The sequence below is a fragment of the Pimephales promelas genome, chromosome 21 (genome assembly GCF_988280905.1).
Source record: "Pimephales promelas chromosome 21, fPimPro1.hap1.1, whole genome shotgun sequence".
Lineage (NCBI taxonomy): Eukaryota > Metazoa > Chordata > Actinopteri > Cypriniformes > Leuciscidae > Pimephales > Pimephales promelas.
This window is the reverse complement of record NC_142789.1, coordinates 2,529,860-2,550,028: the sequence shown is the minus strand read 5'-3', so window position 1 is coordinate 2,550,028 and position 20,169 is coordinate 2,529,860. Positions and strand designations below refer to the sequence as shown.

At 38.1% G+C, this 20,169-nt stretch overlaps 1 protein-coding gene across 1 annotated transcript in view; it reads right to left on the bottom strand.

The window, feature by feature from the left end:
• The window catches only part of cpne5b (copine 5b), a 203,387-nt gene that overhangs the window by 6,361 nt on the left and 176,857 nt on the right, over positions 1-20,169 (bottom strand). The window contains exons 18-19 of the mRNA XM_039663352.2: positions 4,706-4,763; positions 3,667-3,740 (exon numbers count right to left, since the gene is read on the bottom strand). Coding sequence (XP_039519286.1) covers positions 3,667-3,740; positions 4,706-4,763 — 132 coding nt within the window. The remainder of the gene's footprint in view (positions 1-3,666; positions 3,741-4,705; positions 4,764-20,169) is intronic.

Sequence of the window (20,169 nt, the reverse complement as noted above, 5' to 3'; positions counted from 1 at the left end):
CTCTGACTCGAGGCTCCACAGATATTCAAAGCCCAATCCTGCTTGTTATTAAGAGAAACTGGCAGTGTCCATATGAATAAGATTGTCAGCACAGAAATTGTAAAACTGTTTGGGAAAATAAATATTAAAGGGATAGTTCACTTTGAAATTAATTTTTGGTATGTTTTAGCTTACCTCAAGTGCATCCAAGATGTAGGTGTCTTTGTTTCCGCAGTATTTTCAATTTTTATGATTTTAGGTCAAACCGTTCTTGTCTGTCAGTCATATAATGGAGGTCTATGGTCACCACCTCAGAGAGCATGCACAGAGAAGTCCAAATTAAACATGATTTAATGAATCGTAAATGTAAGGACACATTGATGGCCTAAGACACGAAACGAGCGGTTTGTGTGAGAAAACGGACTGTATTTATTAGGGATGGGTACCGAAACCCGGTATTAAACGGGCCCCGGTACTGAATTTTGAAAGACCGCTGTATCGATAAGCTCGGACATTATCGGTTCTGCTGTCGGTACTGGAGAAATTAAGTAAATACACATAAGTTGGGCTACTATTTATTATTCCTATAAAGAAGTTATCTTGAACATGTTTCGCCAGCCATTTCTATATATAAGCTATATTTTAATTAAACCATAGTCTGTGATGCAAATTTGCAATTCGCAGTTCAGAAGAGAGAGAGAGAAGAGAGAGAGCGATCTCTCACGCAAAGCCACAGCACGCGCAACACGACAGCCCTTGCTTAATGAGTGACAATGAGGACAGGACTAACATTCAACGTGGTTACACTTTAGATCTGGGATATTATTCTAATATATTTTGTATTTTGGCTTCCAAAGATTATAAAAAGAAGATATTTGAGATAAAACCGTTAAAAAAACGAGACGATCTGTCCAGCTTAACTTCCTTTACTTCACGGCACTGCGGAGCGCTGTCAGTTCTTCTTCTTCCTAAAACCCAAACGTAACCGTCAGAATCAGCACGATCAGCGATTGTTGCAAAATGCTGTCTTCTACTGTTGCAAGATAAAAAAAAATGGCTATTAAAAACACAAAAACCTGCGCAAGAGACGCTGTTCACAAGGCGGTGCGCGCTCCGAAAGGGACTGCCTATACTTGGGCTCGTGCGTCCTTAACTATCAAATATACATAAAAATGTCAAAATGACCAGCTCTGAGATTCAATTAAACACAATTATGTCTTAAATGGACGTAAATAATAGGGAGAAAATGATGGTGCATCAGTCCCCATTAGATCTGCAATCGGTCTTAAAGGGGCAGCAGTCTAATAGCCTAAACCTGCTGACGATTCAGCCATTAATGTAAATCAAACAACCAAAGCCAGAGAAAATCCCTCACAGCTTTTGAATGAGTAACTTTAGATTTAATAAGCATTATTCTATCTATGATAAACTATACAGTGCTATTTTATATTTGATTAGGTTTCTTTTCAGATAGAAACAATTACCTGAAAAGATGTTAGTACACCTTCCTGAAATTAAAGCACTTTCTATATAATTTGTATCTTTGATTAATTGTATTCTTGTGTTTGTACTTGTTTTTTTCTTATGCATCCTTTTTGTATAAACAAAAAAGCCTGCACACTGCTGCATAACAAAAATATATTTTTCTTCGTTTTGCTTTTTCTATTTTACATTTCAAAATATAAAGTTTAATTATGTTCTTAATTCTTAAAAAAAAAAAAAAAAACACACACCAAAAAGAACCGATAAGAATAGCGTTAAAGTACCGGATCGATAAGCGGTATCGGTAAGAGTAGTAATACCGATAAAACCTTAACGATCCCCATCCCTAGTATTTATATGGATTTTACCTCTTGTAATCACAGCCACAAAGCGCCCGCGCCCTCAGATCACTTGGACGTGATTGTGATTACCAGAGGTAAAAACGATATATAAATACTGTTCGTTTTCTCACACAAACCGCTCGTTTCGTGTCTTAGGCCATCAATGTGTACTTACATTTACGAGTCATTAAATCATGTTTAATTTGGACTTCTCTGTGCATGCTCTTCGAGGTGGTGACCATAGACCTCCATTATATGACTGACAGACAAGAACGGTTTGACCTAAAAATATCAAAATTGAAACATCTTGGATGCCCTTGAGGTAAGCTAAAACATGCCAAAAATTAATTTCAAAGTGAACTATCCCTTTAACCAGCAAAAACTGCTTTGATAACTTTGATGATAATAATAAGAAACCAATAATAATGGACAATAACTGAGCAGTAAGTCATCATATTAGAGTGATTTCTGAAGGATTATGTGACACTGAAGACTGGAGTAATGATATTGAACATTCAGCATTGATCACATCCAATAAATTACATTTTAAAATATATTCAATCAGAAAATAGTTATTTTACACTGTAATAATATTTTGCAATATTATTTTTTACAGTATAATATTATATTAATGTTTTTGTCGTAAATTTCAATTTTACATCTTAATTGTATGCTTTTAGCAATTTAATTAAGTTGTTTAATTAAGTTACTTATTCAATCCATCCATCCATGCATCCAATCAAATTCAATCCACCCATCCAATCCAATCAAATTCCATCCATCCACCCATCCAATCCATCCACCATAACCATCCAATGCAATCCAATCCATCCATCCACCCCATCTAATTCATCCACCCACCCATCCATCCCATACAATCCATCCATCCATCAATCCACCCAATCCATCCATCCATATAACCACCCACCCATACAATGCAATCCAATCCATCCACCCATCCCATCCAATTCATCCACCCACCCATCCATCCCATCCATCCATCCACCCAATCCATCCATCAAGCCAATCCATCCATCCACCCAATCCATTCATCAACCCAATCCATCCATCCACCCACCCACCCAATCCATCCATCCATCCATATAACAATCCATCCATCAAGCCAATCCATCCGTCCATCCATCCATCCATCAAGCCAATCTATCCATCCATCCATCCATCCATCCATCAACCCAATCCATCCATCCATCTAGCCAATCCATCCATCCATCCATCCACCCACCCATCCATCCATCCATCCATCCATATAACATCCATCCATCAACCCAATCCATCAATCCCTTCATAGACCCAATACATCCATCCCTTCATCCACCGAATCCATCCATCCACCCAATCCATCCAATCCATCCATCGATCCATCGATCCATCCCTTCATCCACCCAATTCATCCATCCATCAACCCAATCCATCCATCCACCCATTCCATATATCTATTCACCCAATCCATATATTCATCCATCCATCATCACATCATCTCTTCTCTGATATCCTTTCGTCCAGCATAAATCAAACGAAAGAGCTCCACGAGAGTGAATTCTCTTCACTTTTCTAGCTGTCTGTGACTCATGTCTGTGAGATATTCTTATTACTACTAATGACAGGTTGCATTCACAGGGGACCCGCATAACGAATTGCTTTATAATAATGTGGGTTATGGTGTGGAGCGGTTACACACGGGCTCAACTCCACAGTGACTGAATTAGTAATTAAAATTCTCATACTTAATAGATTTGATTGCTGAAAGAAAGAGACAGGTTACAGCAATTAAAAACCCCGAAATTAACATAACATGCTTGCAGTTCAAACACGCTTCAAGAAAGTAGACTGCTACTGGTGTCACCTGGACAATGTCCCGCTCTGCTAATTTCCCTCTTGAGGAGATCCTGATGTCATCACCATCCAACTCAACCATCGCTGTGGAAAAACACAGGAAGTTTAAGTAAACCACTGGACGTTTCATTTATTTGAATGATTCAATGTTACACTTGATTTTCATGAGGAAATATGTAATGGTTTTGGAATGACACAAAACTTGCTCGAACTATTCCTGTTATTGTGTGCATACTAGTGATGAATTCAGATGTAAAGTTCATTTCAGGCGTCTCAAAACTACTAGGGCCATCATTTCCGTCATCATCTCGTACTGCTTTGACACCAGCTGAATGTAATTGGTCTGAGTAACTATGCACAGAGAGATTTCCATTACGGACTCCTCAAACAACAGACTCTCTCCACATGACCTGCTCACCTCATCCAATCGGAGCGCATCTTCCCCTCTCGAGTTATTCTGGGAGGAAGCTCTATTTCAATATTGATTAAAGTCTCCCTCGACTTCCCAAGTTGTCCAACGGATCATTACATGCCCTGACATGATAGTATGTGCTTATTTCCCATGCAATCTGATAATGACTCTGTGATTAGCCCAAACCAGATCTCCTGATTACATGTAGTGCGCACACAGCTCTGGACGAGAAATACAACCCTGGTAATTGCTATTGGAGCACTTATTTGACTATTCACTATAAACAACGTTTGAGGCACTCAGCTGAGTTTAAGTAAAAATTGAGTAAATAATAAAGATTTGAGTTATTGACTTTGATTAAGCTGTTTTTTTAAAATAATGCATGGGGGAAAAATCATTACCTATGTTGATTTTTTTTTTCTATAAAGTAAAAGAAACTGGAGCTCTCTATGATTGAAAAATAATTAAATGAATTACATGACAAGGTGATTCATTAACCAGATTGATTCAAATAATAATTTAAAGTCATTGTATTACTGTGGGATACCAGTTTATAATTAAAATATAGTTTCTTTATAATTGCTTCTACTAAACTAATAGATCTACTGTAATTGATGGCCCTTAAAGAAACACTTACCATCAAATTCAGCCTGTCCAACACCGACAATAATGATGGACATGGGAAGCTTGGCAGCCTGATGGCAAAAACACACATTTACAAGCCTTTTTAAAAGATACATTGGGCCTTGTTTATGAAACACAAGCAGAATTAATAAACATTTAAAAAGTAAGAAAGATAGACAGAAAAACCGATAGAATTATAGAAGAATAGATAGATAGATAAACAGATAGATAGATAGACAGATAGATAGACTCATAGATAGCAATGCATCCATAATTTAAACATTAAAATTGCGCACCGCCATATCGTTCTAAATGTAAAAAATGGCAATAAACCATAAAAAGCAGTATTATACCGTATGTGAAAACATGAGTCATATGCAAGATACAGGTATATGTAATAACCAGGGATGTGATTGTGCGAGTGAAAGAAAGCAGGACCATTTTTAAGACGCAGCGTGAAGCACTTCTTGTTTTTAGTGACACATGGAAATATATTTAACAGCTAGGCTATAATTTACTCCTGGCAAAACAGGACATCTTATCTATGGGGGAAATGTAAGGGCCAAAAATTCTGTAGTTCTGTAAATAAAACAACAGCGCTTCCAATACCGATCAATCTCATTCAGTACATAAACAATACAATAGGAATAGGCAACATAAACATGTAAACTGCACATCATATTCTGGCTACACAGATAAAACCATTTATGAATTATTTTAATGATGTTTACGCATTCGAAAATGAAGACTATACAATCTTATTAGCGTGATGAATAAATTATATTAACTGGAATAAACTGTATACAGAAAGGGAGCAGAGAATGTGACCGATGGGACTCTTTATATGCATAAATGACCTTTCACGTGCATTCGATAAGCAATTTTTAGTGTAGGCAACATATGATACGCACTTTTTGCGTGCATATGATACGAAATATACATACCCGGCCAATTGTGGGTATTTGTGGGTACAAATTTTTTTTTAATTTCCTGAAAAGTAGAGGTTTTGGACATTAGTTTTCCGCCCGACAGCTACGCTATTCAAAGACTTGATTAAATTATGTAGACTGCGGAACGCCGTTGGAATTTCTAATAATAGAAAGGCAAAAGCCATAATACTTTTTCATATAATATTAATTCTGTTTCTTACGGAAGAGGATTAGGGCCAAGCAATAATAAAAAAATAAAACCATCTCGAGATTAAAGTCATTATAATGCGAGATTAAACTCGTTAAATTTCGAGAAAAAAGTCGAAATACAATCTTGAGAATAAACTCATTAAATAATGAGATTAAAGTCATTATAATGCGAGATTAAACTCGTTAAACTTCGAGAAAAAAGTCTAAATACAATCTTGAGAATAAACTCATTAAATATCGAGATTAAAGTCATTATAATGCGAGATTAAACTCGTTAAACTTCGAGAAAAAAGTCTAAATACAATCTTGAGAATAAACTCATTAAATATCGAGATTAAAGTCATTATAATGCGAGATTAAACTCGTTAAACTTCGAGAAAAAAGTCTAAATACAATCTTGAGAATAAACTCATTAAATATCGAGATTAAAGTCATTATAATGCGAGATTAAACTCGTTAAACTTTGAGAAAAAAGTCGAAATACAATCTTGAGAATAAACTCATTAAATAACGAGATTAAAGTCATTATAATGCGAGATTAAACTCGTTAATCTTCGAGAAAAAAGTCAAAATACAATCTTGAGAATAAACTCATTAAATATCGAGATTAAAGTCATTATAATGCGATATTAAACTCGTTAAATTTCGAGAAAAAAGTAGTGTTTTGAGAAAAAAAGTCGAAATAAAATCAGTGTTCACATATAGCCATTCAATAACAAAAAAATACTATCGACTTTAGCTAACTATGACAGAATAATAATTAACAGCGACTAGGTCTTTTTAGAAGGAAAAATCAGTCTAATTTGCGCGATGTACTCGCTTTTGTCCAACATGAAATGACAACCAGTGGACAAATGCAGGGTTATCGCTGGCTTCACCTACGCGCGATTCATCGAGGTTTCGTGGTTTCACAGGATACAATAAGAGCATAATTAAACTTGCTGATCCTCAAGGTGTGGAATTTCGACGAAGGAGACGCTTGAGAAGATGCTAGTACACTTGCGATAAAATATAAAACATAAAATTAACTCTGGAAAGATAGTTGTGATGATGTGACATAAGGGCAGCCCTGCTAGTAGCTACACCGTGTCCCTTAATCACAAAGATCATTTTTTCTTTATATCGGACGGCCACGCACACTCACGAACTGACTGAACGCTGTGTTGATGTGTGTGTGCATGCGACCAGTCGCGTTGTTTGACAAAAGTCTGGATTTCATTGGCGCGCACACCCTCGAATTTAACGAGTTTAATCTCGCATTATAATGACTTTAATCTCGTTATTTAATGAGTTTATTCTCAAGATTGTATTTCGACTTTTTTTCTCGAAATTTAACGAGTTTAATTTTGCATTATAATGACTTTAATCTCGAGATGGCTTTTTTATTTTTATTATTGCTTGGCCCTAATCCTCTTCCGCAGTTTCTTTAACGGTTCAGTCTAATATTTTTTTTTTTAGATAGAACTGACAGTCAACTATGAAGACAGAGAATGAAAGCTTCAGTGTACCTGTGCTAAGGCCAAACAGAAAGCTGAAAATAAAAAATGCTAAATATCCATTCAATTGAGTTTTCCCTACAATGACATCCACTCAGCTGGATTCTTTCATTCAGAAACTATGTGGTTCTGTAATAGTTATGAACACAAGCACACATAAAATGCAACCAGCATTATCATTAAATGCAACAGTTGGTGTTTCCAGTGGTGCTGTAGAAAGTTCTAGAAGGTGAGCAGAAGGAGAAGGAGGCGGGGCCAATCTGATCGCCATGGCACCCGCCACTCTCTGACTCCCACTACAGACACTTCATCGCGGATAATTGAGAATATTACAAGCAAACATTCATCATCTCATACACAGCACACTCAGTTTTGCATCATTTACATGCCCTATTTGATTATGGGGTAGAACGGTTTCAGGGTGACTATTTGCACAGAGGTCTCAATATCACAGCTATTTACACTACAGCAGCCAGACTAAATCACATCTGAACCCACTTCAGCCTTGTGTGCAGATGAAAATAAACCCCTAACCGGAAAAACAAACCCTTGAAGAGTGAGAAGTACTCTTCTCCTTCAAGAGATGTTTCAGTAATGTTAATTATAGTATATTACAGCTAACATGACCAAGCATAGTTATTAGCGTGTTAGGATAGCAAGGCCAGAATGAAAGTGCATCTCACGTACTTATGCTATGCCATTTTATAGTGTAGGCCTATACACTGAGAAGTCCAAAACATAAAAGTGCACTTTAATACTTGGATGATGCACTTATTTAACTGAATAGAGCAAAATGTGGAATATTGGACACTTATACTGAACGGTTGTAGCGGAGGAGGATGAGTGACAAAATAACAGTATAAAATCCAAACACCCCTGTAAAACATTTTATGATCAGTAGCTGCGTTTCCATTACCCTTCGATTTGCGCAAATTGAAATTGCGAACTGAAAATACGCTCAATGGAAACACGTCAATTTCACAAAAACTCCCCTTTACCGCAAAAAAGTTTTTACGCTCGTATGAGGAGGTTCGAAAAAGGATTTTTTCGCAAAACTGCAATGGAAACGGATTTTGCGCTTTTACAGTCACCTGACTTAGACTGAATGTGTTTTAGGTCTGTGTCTGAAAATAATAATAACAATTATCATCATTAGCCTATTATAACATTTATTGGGCTACATATGTAGAAGACACTTTTATCCAAAAAAGGAACAAAGCAATTCGTCACATCTCATTCATAGTACAGGTTGGACAATAATAATAATAGGGCTAAGATTATCACAAATAAACACTCGATTTTGTCCAATATCCAAGAGTAACACAGTCTCATCCCAAAAAGTCATATAACTGACGTCTTGGGACGTTTTTTGACCGTACGTCAATATCCGCCTTTTTAGGGCCCCCTTAAACGTCGGTAGATGGCGATCCCGGGCCGTCATACAACTGACGCTTTACCTTTAACGTCAGTTAGGTGACGGGTTAGGTTTAGGTCTGGGGTAGAGTTAGGATCCCATAACCTCATCTACCGACGTTTAAGGGGGCCCTAAAAAGGCGAATATTGACGTATGGTCAAAAGACGTCCCAAAACGTCAGTTATATGACGTCTTGGGATGAGACCGGGTTGCCAAGAGTGTGTGCGGAGTTTGGAGCACGCACTGGATGAACACTTTCATTTTCCCATCAACAGTGGAATCAACTTAAAATACTCTATCATTTCTACAGAAAATAAAAATACATTATTCGCAACTACTTTTACTTGCGTAATGTAACAATAACAAGAAAATGTTGTGCTTTTGTAAAATAGCCTAACATAAAACAATCAGGCGCGCTTTATGATCTTCGTGAACTGGAGCGCGAGAACTGAACCAATAGCTTTTATAGACGAAAGCTTTTAATGTCCACTTTAAATTCGAATCGTAAGCTAATACCTTCTGATTATGTAATCCGTATGAAAGGTGCAGTTCTCTCTAAAGGTGCATCCGGAGATTATGTTTTTAGCTCGTTATTTTTTCAGACGCAGTTAAAATAACTCACCGATACAGCACTGCGGGAAAAATATCATAAATATCCATGTTTTTGGCCTTAGAAAACCAGCAAAATCTACATTTTTCCCCCATATTTATTTGTGAATATTTTAAATGTTTGATTTTAATGTTTTTTCGTTGAGATGTAAATAGCGCAGGCTGCTATTGGTGTGGTCAAACTAAAATGTTGGTGTTCAACTTTGCGTTTTAAAAATACAACAACAGTTCATTTTTCGTTTTGCAGCAACCGTTTGGACGTAATACGAGAAAGAGTTCTTTATTAAATTCATTTAAAAAAAAGAAACAATAACTACATGAATAGCCTCTCTAAACCTCAAAGAAATCGAAGCAGAAATAAGGGAGAAACACCCAGGAACTCCGTGTCTTTCCCTGCCATTAATGCTTGGATAACACACTACGTATACTTCCTTAATAATAATAATGTCTAGTGCGGTGCATGGCTGTGATATAGGTTATAAACCTACCAACGTCCGTTGCCATGATTTTTGGAATGACTTCTCGCGAGAAGAAAAAAAAGACGTTTTAGTCGCATAACATCGGTTAATGGAAACACCGTCATTTCGCAATAGTTTTTTATTGACATTTGAAAAATATCGCAAAAGTTTTGCGCAAATCTGTAATGGAAACGCGCCTAGTGAGTCATGGCGACTGATGTTTTTACATGATTTCTCATCAAAATAATTTAAGCAATTATTTAATAAAGTTGTACAAGATTTTTAAAAATGCAACCGTTTAATATAATTTAAGTTGAATGAATTGTATAACCAAGTTGATTCTACTTGAAAAATCAAGGCGGCAACTGAACTCAAGTTAAGTTGAAAAAGGTGAAAAAGTGTATTGTGTGTCATAGAGTTGTGCAGGCGTGACGTCTGAACTCGCAAGACTATTTCGCCTCTGGTTCGTTCGAGATGTTCCCGTGGGGGTTTGATATGTGATCACTGCTGCAAACAGCCAATAGTCTATAGGCGAGCTGCTATACAATGTTGTGATGGACACTATACCGAACAGGAAGACAGTGTAGTTGAAAAAGAGTAGGAGTTAAATAGTCAGGAGTCAGCAGTGTGTGTACGGGTAACAATCCTTTCAGTGAAGCTCTGAATGAACTGCAGTCGCTGAAGGAGTTGTTCAGGGACACCAAATAAAGGAGAATTGCAATAATCAATCTGTGATGTTACCAGAGCATGAATAAGGACTTGAGAATGAGAAAGTGAGGAACGGAGTCTAACAATATTACCTAAATCAAAAATTGATATGCAGTATGTGAAATATTATGGATATGAGAGCCCAGAGAGAGCAAACCATTAAAAATAACAAGGTATTTCACTTGGGTTGAAACACTAACAGGACAGATGTCGATTAGCGGAGTACAAAACTGTGTTTTAGATAGACCCGATAAGAAGAACTTCACTTTCGTCAATTTTAGGAAATAATTCGTTCTATATGTTGTGTGTCTGGTGTGGAAGTGGCAGAGGTTAGTTGAGTGTGTGTGTTGTAAAAGTGGCAAAGGTTAGTTGAGTGAGTGTGTGTGTGTGTGTATCTGGTGTGCGAGAGGTTATTTGTCACGAATGAGAAAGAAACACTGACCCAGAGCCGCTAAATCTCCGACCTCAGACGAATCACCCGTTTAAACAAACGCCGGACAGACGAGAGCGTCGCCTGGCAAAAAGTGAACGTGACAGAGCTCGTAATTCAGAGATGGAGAGGGATTTGAAATGTTGTAGAGGCGTTTTTATTCCTCAACAGGTGCGTGATACACGTGTGTTATTGTGATGCACGCGTGTTAAGTAGCCCTCTAACAGAGTTCATTGTCAAGCTAAGTCAATCATGGTTGTAACACTGAGCTAGAATTTATATTCTAGGATGTACCGTGTCTATTAAAGGGCAAAACTACAGTAACGTCTTCAGCTCGTCAGCTTGAGATGCTTTCCATATAAACTGGTTATATCTCTTAAAGGGTTACTTTACCAAAAAATTAAAATTCTGTCAGTATTTACTCACCCTCATGTTGTTTTAACCCCGTAAGACCTTCGTTCATCTTCGGAACACAAATTAAGATATTTTTGATGAAATCTGAGATACTAGTCCATAGGCTTCTTGAGGAATAGAGAGCCTAAGTCCCTCCCCTTCCGGTCGACCACCATGGGACCTTATTTCGGAAAAATATTGAATGGTAGTCGATGGCGAGAGACAACAAATATTTTGATCTCGTTTGAATTGTGCCCTGAATTACACATATGATGTTTGTCAATTTAAAAGATACATTTTAAAGTAAAGAAAGTCGCAGTTTGATGTAAAACCGTTGAGGTATAAGACTGTGAAAATACGTAATTACAAAGACTACAAACCCCAAAGGCGCACATTTTCTCTCAATGAATGAAGCTAACTTTACTGAGGCTGTCTGTCATTGTTTCTATAGTCTTACGTTATAATCGTAACGTTACGCCGTCATACCCGAGTGTTTTGTACCAGACTGCACACACACGAGCAGCGGATCTCACTCGTTGTTCCGCTTCCTGGGAGATGTAGTTCATTGACCGATATTCACATAAAACTAAATGTTATTCTTCTGTTTTATGACAAACTGCGACGTTTTTGACTTTCAGAATTATCTTTTAATTTGACAAACATCATATGTGTAATTGAGGGCACAGTTCAGACGGAATAAAAAAGATAAGTTGTCTCTTCATATAAGGTCCCATGAGCCGGAAGCGGAGGGACTTAGGCTCTCTATTGAAACTTGCTGGCCTCAAAAATGTATTATTTGTCCTGTGTTACTATTGATATGAAACAAAGTCTCAATTTTCAAATTACGTCCATTTTCTTTAGAAATTCAAAAACATAAATAACGTTTTGGCGCTGTGGCGTGAGATCGCTCTGGAGAAGCAGCAGCGCTGATCTCTCTTCCGGGTTAATAATACCAGTTACAGCGGCAAATAAACATGAATGAGCATCTGAAAGTGTGTTAAAGATAGAGTACAACTTAACGAAATCCGTATCATGTCACATTGATTCGCAATCAGCGTTTCAACCGCGGAAAGACGTCAGTTAAACAGCTTGTAATCAATGTATCGTCATATTTACCTCAGAAAACCCACATCAACTCGTTAGTCAGCTAGAAAAAATAACTCTAAAGAGGAGCATTTTGCTAAATATATACACCATATTACATATGCATTATAATCTTAATGTTCTTCAATATTTAATGCATATTTGAATAAATCTGGCAAGTTTTTATGACAGCCACCATTTCAATGTTTATATTTCATATAATCTTCCTATTATAAAAATAAATAAAAGTGTAATTTAAGTGTTTGTATAGCTACAAAACAGTTCATTATTACCTTCATATTAGGCTAATGAAGCCTATAGGCTACAACTAGACTCCCATAGTTTACAGCATTAGTTAAGAGATTTGATTCCCTTGAGAAAATTTGCCATTTATTGTAACTGATATCCATAATAATCAATATTGATTCAAATCGAAATCGAATCGAATTGTGAAATTTGTGTCAATACCCAGCCCTAATTATTAGGGCCCAAGCCCTGAAAGGGCGAAGGCCCTATTGTTTTCCTAAGGATTATTAGGGCCCAAGCCCTGAAAGGGCGAAGCCCCTATTGTTTTCCTTGGGATTATTAGGGCCCAAGCCCTGAAAGGGCGAAGGCCCTATTGTTTTCCTTCCGATTATTAGGGCCCAAGCCCTGAAAGGGCGAAGGCCCTATTGTTTTCCTTGGGATTATTAGGGCCCAAGCCCTGAAAGGGCGAAGGCCCTATTGTTTTCCTTGCGATTATTTTTCTTCTCTATTATTAGGGCCCAAGCCCTGAAAGGGCGAAGGCCCTATTGTTTTCCTTGGGATTATTTTTCTTCACTATTATTATTATAATAATTATTATTTTACTACCTTTTGGGCACTTTTGGGGCCCTTAACGTGCTCGAAAACTCTTGAAACTTTGCACACGGGTCAGAACCCGCGGCCATCAGAGCCGGGCTGAAGCTGGTACCCGGGCGTGGTAGGGCGGCTCGTCAGCGCCCCCTGGAACGGGGTCCGAACACTTGGTCCATAACTCAAACACGCTTGTATGTAATAATATGAAACTCGGTACACATGTTGATCTCATCGTTTCATCTATACCTCACACTCTTACTTTTTACCCCAGCCCAACAGGAAGTCGGCTATTGAGGTTTGTTTGTAAAACGCTCGCAATGGAATGTCAAATACTCCTCCTAGAGCTTTGATCCAAATTCGACGAAACTCGGTCAGCGTGAAGTCAAGACATTGAGGATGAAAGTTTGCGAGGGGATTTTTTATATCTCGAACGGTTTGTCCTTGGCGAGGAAACGAAATCATGGCGAGAAACGTGAAACAGGAAGTGTGTTATAACTTCAGCATACATTAACTGATCTTGATGAAACTTCAGCAGTGTGTTCGCTGTAAGAGGACGATCACATGGATGTGACTATTGTGAGTCAAAGTTATAGCGCCACCAACTGGCAGCAGGAAGTGTGTCACTTTCAAAATGCTTTGATATCACCCTTTTATTTTTACCCGATTTGCTTCAAACTTCATATGTATAATGTAAACATACGGCAGATGTAGACCTGTGAATGGATTCTTGATATCTTTGAAACTGTTGCCGTGGCGACGCATCAAACTTTACCCTTCTTTTAGGATGCTTTTAGGATGCTTTTGAGACCCTTAGCATGCTTCAAAATGCATGAAACTCGACAGACACATCACATTTATTAGCCAGTAGACATGTGCAAAGTTTCAGAAACGGGCGTGGTGAGGGCTCAGTAGCGCCACCTTTTGACAAAAGTGGGGTTGTTAGTTTTAACTAGAGTTACAAAAATTGGTATGTATATTGTACTCCTCGAGCCGGACAACTTTCTAATTTAAACTTATTAGCTAGGACCCACAGAAAGTCAGATGTGTTTGTTTGAATGTGGTCTTGCTTAATCTGAGCCTACATCTCTGTCTTTGCCTGTCTGTGTGTGTGTGAGTGTGCAGGGGGAGGGGGCTTAACCATTTCACTGCTGTGTGTATGGCCTGCATAAAGAAAATACATTTCTCAAGCCTGGTATTTTTTAAATAAGTTTTTATTTTTATTTTTTATAAGTAAAGACATATAACTAGTTTAATTGTAGTGCATTGACAATAGTTTTATATAATTAGTTTATTAATCAGATTAACTTGGTCAATAAACTTGGTCTGAAAATTTGGTCCATAAATCAAACACACTTGCATGTAATAATATGAAACTTGGTACACATATAGATCTCATCGTTTCATATATAGCCTACTTCACACTCTTACTTTTTACCCCAGCCCAACAGGAAGACGGCTATTTAGGGTTGTGTTTAAAACACATGCAATGGAATTTAAAGCACTAGAGCACTGAACCAAATTCGACAAAACTCGATCAGCGTGAAGTCAAGACATTAAGGATGAAAAGGTGCCAAGGGATTTTTTATATCTCGAACGGTTTGGCCGTGGCGAGGAAACGAAATTATGGCGAGAAACATGAAACAGGATGTGTGTTATAACTTCAGCATACATTAACTGATCTTGATGAAACTTCAGCAGTGTTTTCGCTGTAAGAGACCGATCACATGGATGTGACTATTGTGAGTCAAAATTATAGCGCCACCAACTGGCAGCAGGAAGTGTGTCACTTTCAAAATGCTTTGAAACCACTCTCTTTTTTTAACCGATTTGCTTCAAACTTCATCTGTATAATGTAAATACACGGCAGATGTAGACCTGTGAATGAATTTTTGATATCTTTGATACTGTTGCCGTGGCAACGAATCAAACTTTAACATTCTTTTTTGATGCTTTTGGGACTCTTAGCATGCTTGAAATTGCTTGAAACTCAACAGATACATCACATTTATTAGCCAGTAGACATGTGCAACTATGGCAAAAGATTAAAGTAATGTCAAAAAAGTAAACACTAAAAGCCTCATATCTTCTGAAAATGTAATTATACATCATTTGTTTCTAAATTAAATTATACAAATATTATAACTTCCCCAATTTTTCCTTTTTTTTCATTTAAGAATTATGTTTACGTTCAAAAACAGCCAGAATTGTTGTAAAATTCATAAAAAAATAATAATCTGAGTCATACGTAGTGCTATACTGCCTTCTTGTGTTCAATATCAGGTAGGCCTATTGTGTATATTCCCACCGGTTAATCAACGTGTGACTCCGCTGGGACTTGGGAGCTTTTAAATCGCTTACTTAAAACCGAAAGTCGAAATACGGATGTCCGCACAAGACATTAATGGTGTGGAGTAGAGCGAGCATTTTAAATAAATTCCTATTAAGTAGGATTGAACTAAACAGAAAGAATGTTCACTCTGTTCTGCTGGTTCCTCGCTGGTGGATCATATGATTACTTTGTCATAATCTATGACAAAAATGCTATTATAAACCATATTAATAATAGATAATACACATTGCTCTTATTTTTGAAAAATACATTAATGAAAAACAAGATAACAAAAATCATAAAAAAATATAGCCATGGCTGCTATAAATGTTTGAAATGCATAGGACAGATGTTTAATGACGCAGCAACATATAATTGAAAGGCAATTAATAATCTGTCATTACGTCACTGCATTATGATATTACGGCTCCAATACGGTGCAGCACAAAGCACTTATGTGCATCCCGAGCGGAGAATGATGTGCTTGAAGCCACATGAAGTTACAGCGCAGTGAGTCCGTATTGAAAAGTTCAAAGCACAAAGGAAATACATATTTATGAACAGTGTATTATACATTATCTATCTATGCAATAGTTTATTGAGCCTTTTCTTTTAAAGGTTTTAAATTTCAGTTACTGTGTGCGTGAAGAACAATTATAGTGCTCTGACTCTAGTGTTGTGATCTAACCGACAGCGTCCGACACCCGGTAGAAAGTAACACGGTTAAGTTACAGCAATAAAGTCCAGCAAGAAAAAGTTTCTTCATTCGAAAATATAGACCTTTAGACCTTTATCTTAAAGATCCAGTATAATAGGATTAACATTGAATCATCTTGAAGATCGTTTCATCATTGACTGTAACCGAATGTGACGTGCTGTTTGAATGCTGAATGGAGAATGACTGACAGGCGCAGAGAGGGAAAAGTTTGTGTTCTTGAATTGAATGACTTAAATATTAATTTCTATATCACATAATAGCTTCAGAACACTAATAATACAGTACACAAAAACTTTATGGTACTTTAGAAAGTTTTTGTGCCTTTGTGCCTAACATAGACTAGTATATATGCACAATATAGAATTTGAATCAGCCTCGTCAAAGATGGCAGTGTCAGAGCCGATACCGATCCTGAGTATCTAATCGGCGCACTTCTTTTCAACAGTCAAATTGAAATTGAAATTGAAATTGCTTGAAACTCAACAGATACATCACATTTATTAGCCAGTAGACATGTGCAAAGTTTCAGAAACGGGCATAGTGCAAGGACTAAATAGCGCCACCTTTTGACAAAAGTGGGGTTGTTAGTTTTATCTACAGTTACAAAAATCGCTATATACATTGTACTCCTCAAGCCGGACAACTTTCTAATACATAGTCATTAGCTCGGACCAAGAGGAAGTCAGATATTTTGGTTTGAATATGGTGAGCCTCTCTCTGAGCCTACGTCCCTGTATGGCAAGCCCTTTTAACATTTAAAAGCTAAGTTTGCTTGTCCGGAATTAACATTGTAGATATCAACAACGTCTTTCTGTCTATTCGTAATTACATTTTGGATAGTTTGTATTATCATTTAAGATATCTGTAACATAATTGTAACTAGTCGAAATGACAGAGTATGGCAAGCAGTTTTAATATTTAATCATAAATGGGCCAAAGCCTTTGGCACCGCCACCAGGGTGCATTTAGGTAACTAAAGGAACCGGGGTTGCGGTGCCACCAGCTTGGGCCCGCCATCGCTGCTCGCAGCTATATTTATTATAATAATTATTATTTTACTACCTTTTGGGCACTTTTGGGGCCCTTAACGTGCTCGAAAACTCTTGAAACTTTGCACACGGGTCAGAACCCGCGGCCATCAGAGCCGGGCTGAAGCTGGTACCTGGGCGTGGCAGGGGGGCTCGTCAGCGCCCCCTGGAACGGGGTCCGAACACTCGGTCCATAACTCAAACACGCTTGCATGTAATAATATGAAACTCGGTACACATGTTGATCTCATCGTTTCATCTATACCTCGCGCTCTTACTTTTTACCCCAGCCCAACAGGAAGTCGGCTATTGAGGTTTGTTTGTAAAACGCTCGCAATGGTATTTGAAATACTCCTCCTAGAGCTTTGATCCACATTCGACGAAACTCGGTCAGCGTGAAGTCAAGACATTGAGGATGAAAGTTTGCGAGGGGATTTTTGATATCTCGAACGGTTTGTCCGTGGCGAGGAAACGAAATCATGGCGAGAAACGTGAAACAGGAAGTGTGTTATAACCTCAGCATACATTAACTGATCTTGATGAAACTTCAGCAGTCTGTTTGCTGTAAGAGGACGATCACATGGATTTGACTATTGTGAGTCAAAGTTATAGCGCCACCAACTGGCAGCAGGAAGTGTGTCACTTTCAAAATGCTTTGATATCACCCTTTTATTTTTACCCGATTTGCTTCAAACTTAATCTGTATAATGTAAATACATAGCAGATGAAGACCTGTGAATGGATTCTTGATATCTTTGATACTGTTGCCGTGGCAGAGCATTAAACTTTAAAATTCTTTTTTTTTGATGATTTTGAGACTCTTAGCGGCTTTTGGGGCCCTTAACGGGTTTGAAAACTCTTGAAACTTTGCACACAGGTCAGATTCCACAGCCGTCAGAGCCGGGCTGAAGATGGTACCTGGGTGTGGCAGGGGGGCTAGACAGCGCCCCCTGGAACGGGGTCCGAACACTTGGTCCATAACTCAAACACGCTTGCATGTAATAATATGAAACTCGGTACACATGTTGATCTCATCGTTCATATATACCTCAAACTATTACTTTTTACCCCAGCCCAACAGGAAGTTGGCTATTGAGGTTTGTTTGTAAAACGCTCGCAATGGAATGTGCAATACTCCTCCTAGAGAATTCAAACACACGGCACGAAACTCGGTCAGCATGAAGTCAAGGCATTGAGGATGAAAGTTTGCGAGGGGATTTTTGATATCTCGAACGGTTTGGCCGTGGCGAGGAAACGAAATTATGGCGAGAAACGTGAAACAGGAAGTGTGTTATAACTTCAGCATACATTAACTGATCTTTATGAAACTTCAGCAGTGTGTTCGCTGTAAGAGGACGATCACATGGATGTGACTATTGTGAGTCAAAGTTATAGCGCCACCAACTGGCAGCAGGAAGTGTGTCACTTTCAAAATGCTTTGAAATCACCCTTTTATTTTTACCCGATTTGCTTCAAACTTAATCCGTATAATGTAAATATACGACAGATGTAGACCTGTGAATGGATTCTTGATATCTTTTAAACTGTTGCCGTGGCAACGCATCAAACTTTACCATTCTTTTAGGATGCTTTTGAGACCCTTAGCATGCTTCAAATCGCATGAAACTCGACAGACACATCACATTTATTAGCCAGTAGACATGTGCAAAGTTTCAGAAACGGGCGTGGTGAGGGCTCAGTAGCACCACCTTTTGACAAAAGTGGGGTTGTTAGTTTTAACTAGAGTTACAAAAATCGGTATGTATATTGTACTCCTCGAGCCGGACAACTTTCTAATTGACACTCATTAGCTAGGACCCACAGAAAGTCAGATATCTTTGTTTGAATGTAGAGAAAATCTTAGAATTTTGCCAGTCTCTCAGTGTCTCTCTGTGTGAGTGAGAGGAGGGGCGCCTGTCAGGTTAATTTTAACCCTTTATTTGCTGTGTGCGACTTCTCTGGCATTTTCGGGGGCCTTAACATCCTCTAAAACTCTTGAAACTTTGCACACGGGTCAGAACCCATGGCCATCAGGGCCGGGCTGAAGCTGGTCATCGGGCGTGGCAGGGCGGCTCGACAGCGCCCCCTGGACTGGGATTCGAACATTTGTTCATAAATCAAACACACTTGCGTGAATTAATATGAAACTCGGTACAATTATAGATCACATCAGGCCAAACAACTTTCGTGCTCTAAGTTTTACGACAATTAAAATGGAAGTTGAGAATTATGGGTTGTTTGAATAGTTGTCCTAGGAGAAATACATCAAATTACAACGCATGTGTTTACCAATCACAACCAAACTCGGTGTGCAAGAAGTCAAGACATTGAGGATGAAAGTTTGTGAGGGGATTTTTGATATCTCAAACGGTTTGGCCGTGACGAGGAAACGAAATTATGGCGAGAAACGTGAAACAGGAAGTGTGTTATAACTTCAGCATACATTAACATATCTTGATGAAACTTCATCAGTGTGTTCGCTGTAAGAGGACGATCACATGGATGTGACTATTTCGAGTCAAAGTTATAGCGCCACCAACTGGCAGCAGGAAGTGTGTCACTTTCAAAATGCTTTGAAATCAACCTCTTATTTTTACCCGATTTGCTTCAAACTTCATCTGTATAATGTAAATACATGGCAGATGAAGACCTGTGAATGGATTCTTGATATCTTTGATACTGTTGCCGTGGCAACGCATCAAACTTTAAAATTCTTTTTTTTTTTGATGATTTTGAGACTCTTAATGGCTTTTGAGGCCCTTAACGGGTTTGAAAACTCTTGAAACTTTGCACACAGGTCATATCCCACAGCCATCAGGCCCGGGCTGAAGATGG